Raw genomic sequence first — 17643 nt, 5'->3', positions numbered from 1 at the left:
CAAGAACCATAACAGTCCTAACATAGAATATAAACACTTAATTACTTAAAAATAAAATAATACAATTATTATTGCCTTCAGGGCATATTTAAAGAACAACCTCGGGTGGATTTTCTTTGATGAGCCATCTATATTAGAACTTATAATAACATGCATTTGGAACCATCAACTTGTATGTCTTGATGAACTTTCACAACTGATGAATTCCTTTTATTTTCTACTCTATCTACTACTAGGGGCGGGAGTGATTTCATAGAAATTGATTGTTTCTAAGAAGAGAAGAAAAATAATTTGATTTGATTTTATGACAAGTTGACGATGATGGAGTGAACCTGTCCTCGCGCGGGGCTGAGTCGAGCCAGCTCCACTTCCCTGCCACGATACGATACCACGACGATTTCACCTCAGCCGTGGAAAAACCGAGATCGGAAGGTGGTACAGCTTCTCTCAACAAAAGCACAAAACTAATACACAAAAGCCAAAATCAAATCAACGAAATCAATCGGACGCCGACGAGAAGACAGCGAAATTCTCAATCTCCGACCACCCTACCGGTATCCGGCGATCGGCGTACCCGCGGGCCACCCTGGACAGGATCGCCGGGTGGGGGGATCTCGTCGCCCAGATCGGCCGCGCTGGGGGCGAATCACTCCCGCCACTCTCCGGCGGCGCCGCGCTCCCCCTTCTTCCAGCTCCCGCTCCCCTGGCGGAACCCTAATGCTCGCCGCCGCAGCCTCCTAGAGAACATGGACTTCGCCAGCCGCCACACCGCCGCGGCCCCGCCGGCCAACGCCGGGGCCGACGCCTCCTCCTCCGCCGTTACCGAGGAGCCCGAGTACCTCGCCAGGTACTTCGTTGTCAAGCACTCGTGGCGGGGGAGGTACCGCCGGATCCTCTGCATCGCCGCCTCGGGCGTCGTCACGCTCGACCCTACCACGCTCGCCGTCACCAACTCCTACGACTTCGCCACAGACTTCGACCGCGCGGCGCCCGACCCCAACGCCGCCGCCGAATTCTCGCTCAGCGTCCGCTCTGACGGCAAGGGCAAGTTCAAGGCCATGCGCTTCTCCTCGCCGCTCCGCGCCGGGATCCTCACCGAGCTCCACCGCCTGCGCCCCGTGCACCCGGTCGTCGAGTTCCCCGTCCTCCACCTCCGCCGCCGCACCCAAGAGTGGGCACCCTTCGTAAGTTCTCCGCCCTTGCCCCATCGCGCCTTTCTTATCTTCTCTCCGAGCACTACCCAGCCGTGCTACTATTCTGAATAATACAAGGTTGTAATATCTCCACGGTCATCAGTCGATGCTTTCATGCCCAATCCAACTTAGTTTTGAGGTAGGTGCTACTGCTAACTGCATTACTGAAACTTTATATTTAAAGGGCTGCATCAGTTAGCTAGCCAAAGAATTGTCCAATTAGCCAAATGAGGTGGGATTGAGAAGAGGGTGATCTTATATATCCGTACTGAAGTCAAATAGTTAGCTAGTTGTTGCTAATCCCAGCGGCAAAATACTTGCTGATTCTCAGATTGTCATGCGGTCATTTTTTTTGGGCCTGGGACTTAGTTTACAAAGCTACAAATTGAAGGGATGTAAAAAATAAATGGTCTTTGGATCGTGCCATACTTCCATCTTTTTGGTGCCGAACTTAGTTTACAAAGCTACTAATTGAAGGGGAATTACGTCTTATATTTTGGTACAGAGGTAGTAGTATTTTTTCGCGCAATTGGTTTTAAACTCTCTATTTATGGACAAAATTAACAAATGAACGCCAATTTTCAAACCGTGCTACAATAAATGGCCGAAAACTAAGTCACTCAGTTTTCAAACTGTGCCGCAAGACCGCAATGCTAATACCAAGCATTTAAGTAGCTAATAATAAATGAACATTACTGCACTGGGTTGATGAATAGTTAGACGGGCAGCTGATTATTGAGTACCTCTACTGTAATTTACTTACACCGTGCTGTTTCAGATGAATCTACTGTTTTAAATCATCAGCTGTTTAACATCTGATGATATCTTGGTTACTGGCATTAAAAAACATTATGTAGAAAATTAAGGTCACTTCGTTGGGAATTGAGCTCCTTGAAGTACACTCTGGTAATCTACGCTGGTGCTTGGACTTTAGAGATATGGATTCTCCTGCTATCTTGCTCTTGGGGGATAATTATGGGAGGAGGAGCGCTGAAGGCGGAGGGTTTGTGCTATGCCCCCTTTATGGAAGGAAGTCGAAAGCATTTATGGCTGCATCAGGCAGTACAAACACTCTGATTATATCATCTTTGGTATGCCTTTTTGTATTCTTCTTTGTTAGTTGTTTCATTGCCTGCTACAAGTTGATGTAGCATTCTAATCTCAGTTATCTTTCAGACAAAAACTGCCAAGTCAGCAATTGGATTATCACTCTCTGCTGACAATTCACAGTCAATGACGGCTGCTGACTTCATAGCAAGGAGAGGTGAATATTGTATATCTGGTGATGATGAATTTTACTTGTGCTGCCATTTTGTTGGGGATATTGAGTAGGTTTTTAGGTGACTATTGTTTATGATGATGAGGGTGCACATATTCATGCTTATGTACAGTTTCAATACATTTTTTCAGTATACAGCTTCAGTATCAATATAAAACAAACAGACTCAGCAAAATATCACCAAGTTCAGATTGGTACATAAAATTCACATCTATCTCATGTATTAGTTTCAAGTTTATCTACAGTGTCATGAAATCTACATCTGCGTCATGCAACAAAGGAATAAATCTTGAACTGATGTTCTCTGTGTTCCCTGTGGCTATCATCTCACTTGATTTTCATTTTAGCTAATGAGGCAGTTGGAGCTGCTGAAACTCGGCATGGAGAATGGTCAGTAATAAGATTACGTCCTGCTGCACATGGCACTGCCTGTATTGAGAGCTTGAGTTTGGGTGTTGGACCACGGGGAGGACTTGGAGAACAGGGTGATTCTGTTTCTCGGCAACTTGTTCTTACAAACACATCACTTGTGGAAAGGCGCCCTGAGAATTATGAGGTAGCCATTTTTTTCGTTTTTATTTTTGTATAAATCATTCACACTGAAACTTTTGATAGCATATGCGCATGCTTCAAGTATCCTGCCATTGGCAAATCAGCTTTCACTAAATGGTAGTATTGAGTACAAGGTCTAAGGGCACTCACATCAATTGTGGATATGTTTCTGTTAGATTGCTTGTTCCTTCTTTCTGCTATGACTTTGGTATGGTAGGTTTTTTACTTGGTTGCACTGTATCTTATCTTTCCAGGCTACTATTGTCCGGCCTCTGTCAGCAGTAAGTGCCCTTGTACGATTTGCAGAAGAGCCGCAGATGTTTGCATTCGAATTCAATGATGGTTGCCCGATTCATGTAAGTAGTATGCAATATAATATAATAGTCTCTGCGCCCAATGCCAGGAACGCCTTCTAATTGTCTTCTGTTTCTCACTCAGGTATATGCAAGTACGTCCCGTGATAATTTAATTGCAACAGTTGTTGATGTTTTACAAACCCAGGTATCACTTCTTTGATCTTTCTCGACTTTGCACCACTTGAGGTCAACAGAGTTGATATAATGTTTTGTGGAGGTAGAAAATTGTACTAGTTCTACCCTGATATTTCTAATACTCAGATTTACGGTGCTTCTTAGCAAGCTTGAAGTGACTTGTACTTTTAGCTCATCTAAGTCAATACTTTTCAATGGGAAAAATAAAGACATACATCCTGGTTAGAATTTAGTTTGCGGTTCCAAGTCACTATCTGAAGGGGAGCCTTGGCGCAGTGGTAAAGCTGTTGCCTTGTGACCATGTGGTCACGGGTTCAAGTCCTGGGAACAGCCTCTTTGCAGAAATGCAGGGAAAGGCTGCGTACAAAGGACCCAAAGTGGTCGGAGCCTTCCCCGGACCCTGCGCAAGCGGGAGCTACATGCACTGGGCTCCCCCTTTTTTTTCCAAGTCACTATTTCCGGTCGTGCCTGATTAGCTGTATGAAGAGTACAGTTTCTTCGTGTATACGTATTACATATTCACAATATACAGCTTAGCAATTACTGAGTGCAAACACCAAAGTGCTTTCTAGGCACTAGAAGTGCAGTGAAACAAAACACATGGATATGTACCACACCTGGCCCTATTACAATTAAACACTTAATCTCACTAACAGTGTAAGTTCACATGTCGTGTATAGTTACTGATCACCTAAGGACTGCATAACTACTTGCTCAACATTAAAGCAATTCAACTGTCATGTAGCTTTGTTCTGTACTAAATTGATTTATCTTTTTCTTGTGCCCATGACATGAGTTTCTTCTACAGTTACACTCCTCTAGCATAGATCACTACCACATGCTTAAAATGCATAGTACAATCCAGCCTTCCTTTCTTGATATTCGTCTTGCATGTGTTTGTCTACTATGCTCACCTTGATCTCTGAGGCCAAGCATTCTTTTTTATTTTGATCTCTTGTTGCTTGCAGAGGCAATGTGCAATTCCAGTGCTGCCAAGGTTGACTATGCCTGGTCATCGTATAGATCCACCTTGTGGGGTTGCCCATCTTCAGATATCTCATAATGCTACTGTTGATATGGAAGCTGCTAACATGTACGTAAAACATTTAGCTGTGGTCGCGAAAGAGGCTGTAGCTTCATCTGACACTATTCCGGGAGCAAAAATCAGATTATGGCGTAGAATAAGGGAGTTTAATGCATGTATACCATATACCGGAGTGCCCATCAATATTGAAGTGCCTGAGGTGGTCCTAATGGCTTTAATTAGTCTTCTTCCAGCCACCCCGCAAAATCTTCCTGCTGATGCTCCACCTCTTCCGCCTCCATCACCAAAAGCAGCAGCGACAATAATGGGGTTTGTTGCATGCTTACGGAGGCTACTTACATCAAGAAGTGTGTCATCACATGTGATGGCATTTCCTGTTGCTGTTGGGAGAATAATGGGTTTGCTTAGGAATGGCTCAGAGGGAGTGGCAGCTGAGGCTGCTGGGCTTGTGGCTATGCTAATTGGTGGTGGTCCTGGTGATACATCGATGTTGATGGATACGAGGGGAGAATCCCATGCTACCTACATGCATGCAAAGTCTGTACTGTTTGCACAACCGATCTATGTTCCAGTCCTTGTTAGCAGATTGAAGCCATTATCAGTTTCACCATTACTTTCCCTGTCTGTTGTCGAAATCCTGGAAGCTATGCTTTGTGATCCCCATGGTGAAACAACCCAACATGCTACATTTGTTGAATTACTACGTCAAGTTGCTGGTTTGCGCCGTCGGTTGTTTGCCTTATTTGCGCACCCTGCTGAAAGCGTAAGAGAGACCATTTCAGTTATTATGCGTACAATCGCTGAGGAAGATGCAATAGCAGCAGAGTCTATGCGCGATGCTGCCTTGAAGGATGGTGCGCTTCTGAGGCATTTGTTAAATGCTTTCTTCTTCCCTGCCGGTGAGCGGCGTGATGTTAGTCGGCAGCTTGTTGCTCTGTGGGCTGATTCTTATCAACCTGCGCTGGATTTGCTGTCCAGAATACTTCCTCCTGGACTTGTTGCTTATCTTCATACGAGGTCAGATGAAGATTCTCAGAACCAGTATGACGAAGTGCCGCTAAGCAGAAGGCAGAAGCGGATACTTCAGCAGAGGAGGGCTCTTGGTGGTAAGAACATGGAAACACCAGAACAAGGAATGCTGCCCAATAGTGTTGATGATGGAGATTTCTTCAGGCACACCAGTGTGGGTCCTTATGGAGGAGCAGATGTCAATCAGAGGCATGTCGGTCAGTACTCAACCGCCCACACCCCTTCTGCTACGAGTATTGACCCTTCTCATGCAGTTCCACATGGTGCTGTACCTCAGTCTGTTTCTGAAAATCATCAACTTGGAACACCACAGCTGGATTCACACACTTATTCAGTGGACCCCACTGCTAATGGTGACCTTATCGAGTCCTCACATTCAGATTTCTCAGTACCTGCACAGATTGTGGTGGAAAACACTCCTGTGGGATCTGGCAGGCTACTATGTAATTGGTTTGGATTTTGGAGAGCATTTGGTCTAGATCACAATAGAGCAGATTTGATATGGAACGAACGCACAAGACAAGAATTAAGGGAAGCATTGCAAACTGAAGTTCATAACCTTGATGTTGAGAAAGAAAGAACCGATGATATTGACCCTGGAAGTTCGGTAAGTGAGGATGATGGTGGTAGTGACACCTTACCGCGAATTTCATGGAACTATGCTGAATTTTTTGTGAGCTACCCTAGCTTGTCTAAAGAAGTCTGTGTGGGGCAATATTACTTGCGGTTGCTGCTTGAAAGTGGAAGTAATTACCGAGCACAGGATTTTCCACTACGTGACCCTGTTGCTTTTTTTAGAGCTCTGTACCATCGTTTCTTGTGTGATGCGGATGTTGGTCTAACTGTGGATGGTGCAGTTCCTGATGAACTGGGTTCATCTGATGATTGGTGTGACATGGGAAGGTTGGATGGGTTTGGCGGGGGTGGAGGTTCCTCAGTAAGAGAGCTTTGTTCAAGGGCAATGGCTATAGTTTATGAGCAACATTACAAAGTTATTGGGCCTTTTGATGGCACAGCACATATTACAGTTCTCTTAGACAGAACAGATGATAGGGCTTTAAGACACCGATTGCTACTTCTGTTAAAGGTTGGTTGTGCTACACCATAACCTCCCCTTTAGTTTTGTTTTTTCTTTCCTATCTTATCATCTGGTAAGATTACATAAGATGCACTAGATATGAAAACGTCAACAAGCTTTATTCACATGGAGTTTGGCTCGCCACGTCGGTATCATCCATAATACCTTTAGATACCCGTAGAAAATGAACGTGGGCAATAATTTTATACAATCTTATCAAGATCAATTATCAATAGGTTATTTGCTGATGTGGCGAGTCTTTTCCATGCTGATAAATTTCACTCTTGGTTTCCCCTCTTTTTGTAGGCCTTCATGAATGACCTTTCAAATGTTGAAGCGTGTGTTCTTGTTGGAGGCTGCGTTTTGGCTGTTGATTTGTTAACTGTTGCTCATGAAGCATCTGAGCGGACAGCTATTCCTCTACAGTCTAATCTCATTGCGTCAACCGCATTTATGGAGCCTTCAAAAGAGTGGATGTATATTGACAACGATGGTACAAAAGTTGGTCCACTTGAAAAGGATGCTATTAGAAGGCTGTGGTCAAAGAAGTCAATTGATTGGACAACAAAATGTTGGGCCTCCAGTATGTCTGACTGGAAAAGATTACGTGACATTCGAGAGCTGCGTTGGGCACTTTCTGTTAGAACACCTGTTCTGACTTCTACTCAGGTATTCAGTCTGCAGCTTTATGATCATGTGCACACACGCGGCCCACATGTAATTTTTCTGCACTGTCGTTGATTCATGAAAATGTATTTCTGTACGCAGATTGCGGATGCTGCCTTGTCTATATTGCATAGTATGGCATCTGCACATTCTGATCTTGATGATGCGGGAGAGATAGTGACCCCAACTCCTAGGGTGAAACGTATATTGTCAAGTCCAAGATGCCTTCCTCATGTTGCTCAGGTGTTTTTTAGCCTCAAGTTCGCTTTGTTTTCTATCATCAGTGGATACTACTTTGTAGCTATCCTGTTTATACTGTTGATCATACAGGTGCATGATATGGGAATTTATTCCCATAAAATACCACTAACATACCCTTAATCCGCAACTAGGATACAGATAGGAACATGTTTGATAAACATAATCTAAACAGCAAAGTGTGCCGATGAAGTAACAATCCCAGAATGTTTTTTTTTTTGAACAAAAGAGGGGGTTTCCCTCCTATTTCATTAAAGAAACCACCAAACGAGATCAAATTCCAGGTTCAGAACCAACAACAATCCCAGAATGTGCCAGCAGATTACAAATCCCTAGTAAACCTGTTAGCGTAGTTATCACCGTTACCGATCTAGCATTTGTTTTTATGATAAGCTGTTGTCGTACCAGTAAACCTCATGCTTATATTGCGATAAATTGTGTTATGACTTATTTTTCATGACTTCCGGAATCATTTTATCAATCAAACACTGATGAAACCAAACGTTTTGGAATTATATATAGGCCATGCTTACTGGGGAACCAAGCATTGTTGAAGTATCTGCCTCTTTGCTTAAGGCTATTGTCACAAGAAATCCCAAAGCTATGATTCGATTATATAGTACTGGTGCCTTTTACTTTGCATTGGCATACCCTGGTTCAAACCTTCTATCAATCGCACAACTTTTTTCGGCCACGCATACTCATCAAGCCTTTCATGGTGGTGAAGAGGCTGCAGTATCTTCATCATTGCCTTTGGCAAAGCGCAGTGTACTAGGTGGACTGCTACCAGAATCACTGCTGTATGTCTTAGAACGTAGTGGTCCTTCTGCTTTTGCTGCCGCAATGGTGTCTGATTCTGACACACCAGAGATTATATGGACCCACAAAATGAGGGCAGAACATCTTATCCGTCAGGTATTTTGTCTGTAGCCTTCATTGCTATTTTTTAAGACATTTGCTTTGAAATTTCTGGATTTTAATCTTATTTTCAAATACTTTTTTGCGTTCTACTTGTTTTCTTAGGTTCTGCAGCATCTCGGTGATTTTTCTCAGAAATTGGCTCAACATTGCCATTCATTGTATGATTATGCTCCTATGCCACCTGTGACCTACCCGAATCTGAAAGATGAGATGTGGTGCCATCGTTACTACCTTCGGAACCTATGTGATGAGATCAGGTTTCCTAACTGGCCCATTGTTGAACACGTAGAGTTTTTGCAGTCACTACTGGCAATGTGGCGTGAAGAGTTAACTCGCCGTCCAATGGATTTGTCTGAAGAAGAAGCCTGCAAGATACTGGAGATTACTCTCGATGATCTTGTAATTGGCGAGAAGGGTAGTAGCAAAAAGTCGTCCGAATTAAATTTGGCTAGTTTGGCCAAAAATATTGAAAACATCGACGAAGAGAAGCTTAAGCGCCAATACCGGAAGCTGGCAATAAAATACCATCCAGACAAGAACCCTGAGGGAAGAGAAAAGTTTGTTGCTGTGCAAAAGGCTTACGAGCGATTGCAGGTATTCCATTGTTTCTATGACTGTTGACACCATGCCACCTTTGGCATGCTTGATTTCTTATAGTTAAATTAACTAATTAAATTGGACGCACCATAAATAAAATGATAGATGGGTTAGTTATATGGAGTTAGGCATGCAATAGATACATAACCCCCTTGGGCCTCTTCAAAGGCTGCTATAACTGGATTATTTTTAGCATAGAGTAATTTTTCGTGGAGGATTGCTAGCAACATAAAATGAGTGTAGTAAATCTCAGGTTATCCTTTCTAAGGAAGACTAAGGTGTTTATTTTTCTTAGCTTTAAGTTTTCTCCTGTGGAAGATCTCTAAATCTAAATTATACTCCCTCCGTTCCTAAAATATAAGTCTTTTTAGAGATTCCAATATGGACTACATACGGAGCAAAATGGGTGAATCTACACTCTAAACTACGTCTACATACATATTGAAATCTCTAAAAAGGCTTATATTTAGGGACGGAGGGAGTAATTGTGTATGGAAAAGCATTTGCTTGTTGAATTTGATTAAGCTGTTCTCCATGTTTTGCCTTCTCTTTTTGTTTCTTATTCTTATTTGGTCCGTCCTTTTCTTTTATTGGGGTAACTGTATGAGCAGATTTCTTCTGTGCACTTCACAAATCTATTTCCACCTTGTAACATTCTCCCTACAAGTTGGAGTAAGGCAAAAGGGAACATGTGAGGAAATATTGAGTACTTTTAAGATTATTCCCACAGTGTTTGACTATTGACATTGAGTCCTTTTAAAGTCATTTACTGTAATGTAATATCTGTGCATGCAGGCAAGTATGCAAGGATTGCAGGGACCACAGCTCTGGAGGCTGATACTCTTACTTAAGGCACAGTGCATCTTGTACAAGAGATATGGACATGTCTTGGAACCATTCAAATATGCTGGCTATCCTATGTTGCTAAATGCAGTTACTGTAGACAAGGATGATAGCAATTTCCTTTCATCTGATAGAGCCCCTCTTTTGATAGCCGCTTCAGAGCTGATTTGGCTGACGTAAGCTAAAAGAAACTTAGTTTAGCTATGTTTATATATTTGTTCAGAAACTGTTTATTTTCATTGAATATCTCTCATGTTCTTCTCATCTGCTGCCAGATGTGCATCATCTTCACTAAATGGAGAAGAGCTTATACGAGACAGCGGTATCCCGTTGTTGGCAACACTGCTTTCACGTTGCATGTGCATCGTTCAGCCCACAACTCCGGCACATGAACCAGCGGCAAAAATAGTCACCAATATAATGCACACATTTTCAGCGCTCAGCCTGTTTGAGTCAGGAAGAGTTGAGATTCTTAAGTTTGCTGGCCTTGTTGAGGACATTGTGCACTGTACAGAACTTGAATTTGTTCCCTCGGCTGTGGATGCTGCTCTGCAGACAGCTGCTAATGTTTCAGTTTCATCTGAATTGCAAAATGCTCTGCTTGCCGCTGGCTTTTTATGGTACTGCCCTGCCATCTTTTTGCTATTGCTATTATAATGATGATTCCCTCCTCTCTCCTAAAAGAAAAGAAGCTATAGCAACATGGAGTTAGTACTGAATGAATTTTCTGTACATATTATACTTGACTGAATCAAATTGACATATACATTAGCAAAAAAGTAGGTAATGTGAAGCCATAGCAGTGACATATCAATTCAAATGTTTTTCAGGTTTGTCTTGCCCTTACTGCTTCAATACGATTCGACAGCAGAAGAGAATGAGACAAATGAATCACATGGTGTTGGGGCAAGGGTGCAGATTGCCAAAAATCTTCATGCAGTACATGCAGCTCAGGCTTTGTCAAAGCTTTGTGGTCTTGGTGGTGACGGAATATCAAGCCCATCTAACCTTCCTGCTTTCAATACATTAAGAGCACTTCTTACTCCCAAGCTTGCTGACATGCTGAGAAACCGGCCACCCAAAGATCTATTATCAAATCTGAATTCAAACTTAGAGTCACCAGAGGTAATAGGTCCTCTGTTCAATTGTGTATTAGGCAATTTGCTAAGCTAACTACTTTACTACTTTGCTATTATTATTACTGGCACATAATCCACGCACACGTGCATACACCTCACTGGACTTAGTGAATTCCATGACAGTGGATCTAGCTTCAAAGATGTAGCAAGAGCAGTTTCATAGTCTTACTTAGTCTCTAGTCCTGACTTGATATTAATTAGCTATGGAATTGATGTTCTCTACGGGTATAAACAGAAGCACACTCTGAGTAGTGATGTTGTTGTTTATTTAATCAACCATGCAATTGCTTCATAGGGAGCAATTATAAACTACTTCTCCGTTCCAAAATATAAGATATTCCAACATGGATTACATACAGACTGAAATGAGTGGCCAAACCCACTAAAACGTGTCTATATACATCCGATTGAGAAAAAAGTTAGAATATTTTATATTTGTGAATGAAGGGAGTATTTCACTACTTACGTACTACGTCAGTTCACAAATGGACGGCTTCCTTGAGTGTATGCAGTTAAACTTCTCTACATTTAACTTGTAATATTTTTTAGATTGGTTAAGTAAAAACAATATTGTTATAAATGTCATGAAAATTATTTCCATAATATGACAATTTGATAGTTTGTACTAAAATATCCGTATGGAAAGTAGTGGCCAAAATTGCATCTTGGAGACTGTATGAAAGGTAATCTAATTATGAATGGAGGGAGTAGTTACTTTCCACCAATCTACTATAGTTTGGTTCTATATATATGTGATGATGGCTTCACTAATTTACATATTTTGTTGCTTTAAGTGAGCAATTGCAAGCTGCTTTTCATGAACACGTTTCAGAGATTATTACACGACAATCTACTACTCCCTCTGTAAACTAATATAACAGTGTTTAGATCACTATTTTAGTGTTCTAAACGCTCTTATATTAGTTTACGGAGGGAGTACTGTTTAGTTGTATGTGTGGATTTGGTTTTTATAGCTTAAGAATGTTTTCTTGTTGTAGATCATATGGAATTCTTCAACCAGAGGAGAGCTCCTCAAATTTGTAGATCAGCAGCGAACTAGCCAAGGTCCTGATGGTTCGTACGATTTGACAGAATCACAGTCTTTTAACTATGAAGCTTTGTCAAAAGAATTGAATGTTGGTGATGTGTACTTGAGAGTTTACAACAATCAACCAGATTATGAAATAAGTGATCAGGAAGGATTTTGCATTGCTCTTCTTAAGTTTATAGCAGGTCTAGTGCAAAAGTGGAATTCCATAAATTCGGAGGAAAATATGATGCATGAACATGATTCGGTTATCGATACATCTACTGAAAATGGTGGAGCCAGTGATTCAACTAATGAAGGAAAAGAGGATAATTCATTTGAAAAAGGCAGTAAATATGAAACTGGCGGAGATTGTGAAGTTATTACAAACCTCAGAAGTGGGTTAACATCGCTTCAGGTACTCTTTTGGAACAGGTTTCTCAAGTTTTCTGTGTATGCTGCTCATTTTCTGACTTTTTTTCATTCTTTTTTGCTACAGAATCTGCTGACAAGTAATCCAGGCTTGGCTGCTGTTTTTGCTTCCAAGGAACGATTGACACCTCTATTTGAATGCCTTGCGCTGCCTGTTCCTCCTGAAAGCAATATCCCACAAATTTGTTTAAGTGTTCTTTCTCTCTTGACAAAGCATGCTCCTTGTTTGGAGGCCATGGTCGCAGAAAGGACGAGCCTCATTTTGCTATTTCAGATACTACACTGCAATCCTTCTTGTAGGGATGGGGCGCTTGCTGTCCTCTATTCTTTGGCCAGCACACCAGAGTTGGCCTGGGCTGCTGCCAAGCATGGTGGTGTAGTGTACATTCTCGAACTTATGTTACCCCTTCAAGGTGACAATCTGTATTTTGGCAATTTTTGCTACATTAGATATTTATATGAGGCTATGGTGTTGCTATTTCAGAAACTAATGTGTATTTTACAAGCTCCACATTCTTGATGCTCTTGCTGTTTTGTTGGCACCAGCTGTTATTTCATGAGCAATAGTATGTTTAATTAATTGATTTTTTAAAATGTAGTGTGAACTTCTCACCAGTATCTTGCACTGATCCACCACCTTTAAGTTTCCTATGTGTTTATCAAACTTTGTTCTATTTTTAACTTCTTACCGTTCACATTGGTTTTTTCATGTTTAACTACCACTAGTTTAGAGATCTAATTATGTACAACATATTACTCACTTAGTTTATATCATGCAGAGGAAATCCCTATGCAGCAAAGAGCTGCAGCTGCATCCTTATTGGGCAAACTTGCTGGGCAGCCGATGCATGGTCCCAGGGTGGCCATCACACTTGCTAGATTCTTGCCCGATGGTTTGGTTTCTGCAATTAGAGATGGACCTGGGGAAGCTGTTGTTTCATCTCTTGAACAGACAACAGAAACTCCTGAACTTGTATGGACGCCTGCAATGGCAGCTTCTCTTTCTGCGCAGCTGTCTACCATGGCGGCAGACCTTTACCAAGAGCAGATGAAAGGACGTCTTGTTGATTGGGATGTGCCGGAACAACCATCTGGCCAACATGTAATGAAGGATGAACCACAGGTATAGTGCTTGTTCTAGAATTATTCTGGTATCTGCATTTCATAACATTGGCTTAGGTATTATCATGCTGTGCAAATTTCAGGTTGGTGGAATATATGTGAGACTTTTCCTAAAGGATCCCAAGTTTCCACTGAGAAACCCTAAAAGATTCCTTGAAGGGCTCCTAGATCAGTATGTTTCTTCAGTTGCTGCTACCCACTATGAAGCAAATGCTGTTGATCCAGAACTTCCTTTGCTGCTTTCTGCCGCACTTGTTTCCTTGTTGCGTGTTCATCCGGCACTTGCAGACCATGTTGGTTACCTAGGTTATGTTCCAAAGCTGGTTGCAGCTATGGCTTATGAGGGAAGAAGGGAGACTATGGCATCTGGACAGGACACAAGTAGAGCGCAAGCAGAACCTATTGAGCACGACAACTCTGATGGTGTCTCTGAGACCACTGTGCAGACTCCACAAGAGAGGGTTCGCCTTAGTTGTTTGCGAGTACTACATCAGCTGGCGTCTAGCACCACTTGTGCTGAAGCTATGGCAGCAACAAGTGCAGGAACTCCTCAGGTATTAAATTATTATGAACTTATTTGTGTTTGTTATGACTCTTGAGGGGAACATTGCATATTGAACTTTTTTGTAGCATCTTTTTTGCTGATACAGCAGCATGGCCACTAATGTGCTTTGACTTCATCTGAAAATGTTTGGTGTCAAAGCTTGATAATACTAAGTTCACTGTGAGCCTTGGTGTTTAAAGAAATTATGACTGAAAATTCCTTTTCTGGCATCACTTCAACAATAACTATTTATCTCTTAAATTTATAAGATGTTTGCCTTTATAGTTTGGAAGTATATTCTGTAGAACTTATGGGGGGAGAAGCCAGAAGAGGAAATCCGATATGATTGGCGTAGCACATCTTTTCATTAATGGCATCTAAGGGGCCCATCGTGATCTATTTCTTGAACTACGTTGCAGGTTGTTGCACTGCTTATGAAAGCAATTGGATGGCAAGGTGGAAGTATACTGGCATTAGAGACAATAAAGCGTGTTGTTGGCGCTGGTAATCGAGCTAGAGACGCGCTTGTTGCACAGGGGTTAAAGTAAGCTGCTCCAGTTTAGCTATAGGACTTCAAATATAAAATAGAATATTCCATTTCCCAAATATCATTTAATTTCGCAAATTTGAAGTGGCCTTCAACAATCACTATTCAATGCATTGGGGCTATATATGTTAGAGGGCAGACTTGCGTGAATATGCAACTTTAAAGGATGCACCTGGTAATTTATGAAACATTTGCATTTAGTGGGTTCCATTTATGTTGTAAACCTTTCTGATCAAAACTTTCTCAATATAGCATTTTTTTCTGATTGGAAAATTAGGTATTCTGCAGCATCCCAGCATCTGCCTTTACCCCATTCTTTTGACATTTCACAGAACTAAAACATATTAGCTTGTACTCCCTCCGTTCCATAATGCAGTGCATATAGATTTTTTGAAAAATCAAACTTTACAAACTTTGACCAAGTTTGTAAAGAAAACTATTTATATCCACAATACCAAAAATATAAAATATGAAACTACATCTTATGATGAATCTAATGATATACGTTTGACATTCTAAATGTAAATGTTTCTCTCTACAAACTTGGTCAAAGTTTGCGAGGTTTGACTTTTCAAAAATTCTATACGCACTATATTATGGAACGGAGGGAGTATTGTTTTTCCTCTGGTTAGACTTTGAATACACCTTTTGTCTAAATAACCATCATTTGCAATATATTGAGACTTTTTTTGAATGGAAAGTAATCCTAACGAGGACCTACCACTACCAGTTCTACTTGCTTCATCTTGTTAGTCACTGCAGTGGTAGAGCTACTGCTTTTCAGTGAAAACAGCACAATAACTATTTTTTTGCTCTGTATTTACTACGAATCAAAATAGGGTCGGTCTTGTTGATGTGCTCCTTGGCATTCTTGACTGGAGAGCTGGTGGAAGGCAGGGACTCTGTAACCAAATGAAGTGGAATGAATCAGAGGCTTCAATTGGGCGTGTATTAGCAGTGGAGGTAAGCATCATATTCTGGGTAGCATTTTAGTTAAATCTTGCTATTGCACTGAGCAGTTAGATGCAATCAAAAGATAATTGGTTTGACCATAGACAGTCTCTAGGGAGCTGATGTCCAAAGTGCATCTTCCATTTTGCTTGTTTTGGGTACTGGGTGGTATGAGTTTAAGATTGCCCTGAAATATTTGACATGAAAATAAATCAAGTGTTTGCCCAAAGAATTGGCTGAACTACATTTCATGTCGTCAACTCTTCAGAGCATTAGTCTCGTGACTATTGAGTAGTTAAAGCATGATATAAGAGGGTGGAGTCCTTGGATCCTGTTAAGGCCTTGTTGTGGTATTTATGCATTTTAGGTTTGAGTCGTTTGAAACTTCAATTTCTTCATACTTGAATAGCCTCTAAGGCTTGTGTTTTGTTGATATGTTTGATGTACTTTTGTTTTGCTTTATCTAAACAGGTACTTCATGCTTTTGCAACGGAAGGCGCTCACTGTGCTAAAGTTCGAGAAATCCTTAATTCTTCTGATGTGAGTCGATAGAACTCTACGGTTCATATTAGCTCATGAAATTGCAGGAGTAGTCATTGATGAAGCGACTCACTCAGCAGTAAACAAGAATTCTAGTTAGTTAATTAAGATCTTTTTTCTCTCTTTTGCAGGTATGGAGTGCTTACAAAGACCAGAAACATGACCTGTTCCTTCCATCCAATGCACAAACTTCTGCTGCCGGAGTTGCAGGGCTTATTGAGAGCTCATCTTCAAGGCTCACCTATGCCCTCACGGCGGCGCCCTCGCCTCAACCCTCCCTGGTCCGTCTACCATCGTCATCTCCTCCTCCACCGACTGGTCCTGTAAATCCTGCCAGCGGGCGGCGGCATTCGTAGTGCACAAGATGAAAAACATGCTGATCTCAGCTTCTTGACGACGGCGTGAACATTTTGGAGTTGGTTAGCTCTTCAGAGCGCGACTGCAGGTGGCTTGCGAGTACATAGCATGTACAGTTTTTTCCGTTACACAGAGGTCGGGTGTCGTGTGCGTTTGTACATGTAAAAGTACTCCTTTTTGTGAGTTTCACCTGTCCATAGAAAATATCCGGGATGGAAATGATTGCATCGATTCGTTTCGGCTTCATGCCATGCCAATACATTGTCCTTTTCACACAAGAGGAATGAGTTGCATGGTATTTCTTTCGCCTCTCACATTTATCCAAAGTTGCATGAAATAATTTCTGGGAAATCAAGAAGGGTGCTGATAGGCGCCGGCGCACCGGCCGAACAGTTGGGCTGGTCATCGCGCGAGCGTCTGATTCAGCATATTTGACCCGTATCTGGGTCTCGCAACAGGAAAAAAAAAGTTGCATCGCGCTCTGCTTTTGATCTCGGTTCCTCCTTCCTCATGGGAACGCAGCGCTGTCGCTGCGGCCTGGCGCTCGTGTCTCGCCGATCCTTGCCCTTGCTGCTGGTTGCCGCCCCTCACCGTCTGTTGTCTCCCGCCCCTCACCGTCTGTTGTCTCTCTGTGTTTCTCGTTGACTTTGGAGCCGTATGTAGCAAAAAGCTAATGTATAGATGTAGCAAAAAGCTTCGCTGGTCGTAGCAAAACGCGAAGGCGGTTGCAACAAAAAATGGGAAAACGTTTCGTTTCGTCCAGATGATTTCTTCCTACCTTAAACCGTCTTCTTTGTGCGACACGTTTCCCCTGCCAGACCACCCACCGCTTTATCCTAACCTTATCTCGTTGCAATCCCTCTTCTCCACTCGTTTTCTCTCTTTTCCCCTTTCTACCTTTCCCATGGGGAGCGGCCGAGCACCACCAACCACCACAGCTGGGAACCGGGAGGGACCGCCGCATCTGCCACCCTGCTGCTTTGCAATCCCACCATGGTCGCAGCTGCCATTTGATGCAAGCCGTCGTTGCTG

At 42.2% G+C, this 17643-nt stretch overlaps 1 protein-coding gene across 1 annotated transcript; it reads left to right on the top strand.

Annotated features, from left to right (window-relative positions):
* The first annotated feature begins 403 nt into the window (after nt 1-403).
* On the top strand, nt 404-16925 carry LOC123125876 (dnaJ homolog subfamily C GRV2). The gene is made up of 22 exons (XM_044546325.1): nt 404-1184; nt 2051-2284; nt 2370-2457; nt 2820-3028; nt 3279-3380; nt 3463-3525; nt 4484-6676; nt 6974-7336; nt 7436-7576; nt 8114-8506; nt 8615-9106; nt 9905-10128; nt 10228-10572; nt 10783-11077; nt 12090-12536; nt 12618-12963; nt 13330-13673; nt 13756-14226; nt 14636-14760; nt 15603-15726; nt 16186-16254; nt 16386-16925. Exons 1-22 carry the CDS (start codon nt 747-749, stop codon nt 16608-16610), a joined length of 7731 nt encoding a protein of 2576 aa, XP_044402260.1. The 5' UTR covers nt 404-746; the 3' UTR covers nt 16611-16925.
* Nucleotides 16926-17643: the final 718 nt, after the last annotated feature.

This window comes from Triticum aestivum, chromosome 1B (genome assembly GCF_018294505.1).
Source record: "Triticum aestivum cultivar Chinese Spring chromosome 1B, IWGSC CS RefSeq v2.1, whole genome shotgun sequence".
Lineage (NCBI taxonomy): Eukaryota > Viridiplantae > Streptophyta > Magnoliopsida > Poales > Poaceae > Triticum > Triticum aestivum.
Note: the sequence above shows the minus strand (reverse complement) of the source record. Positions and strands in the feature narration are given on the sequence as shown.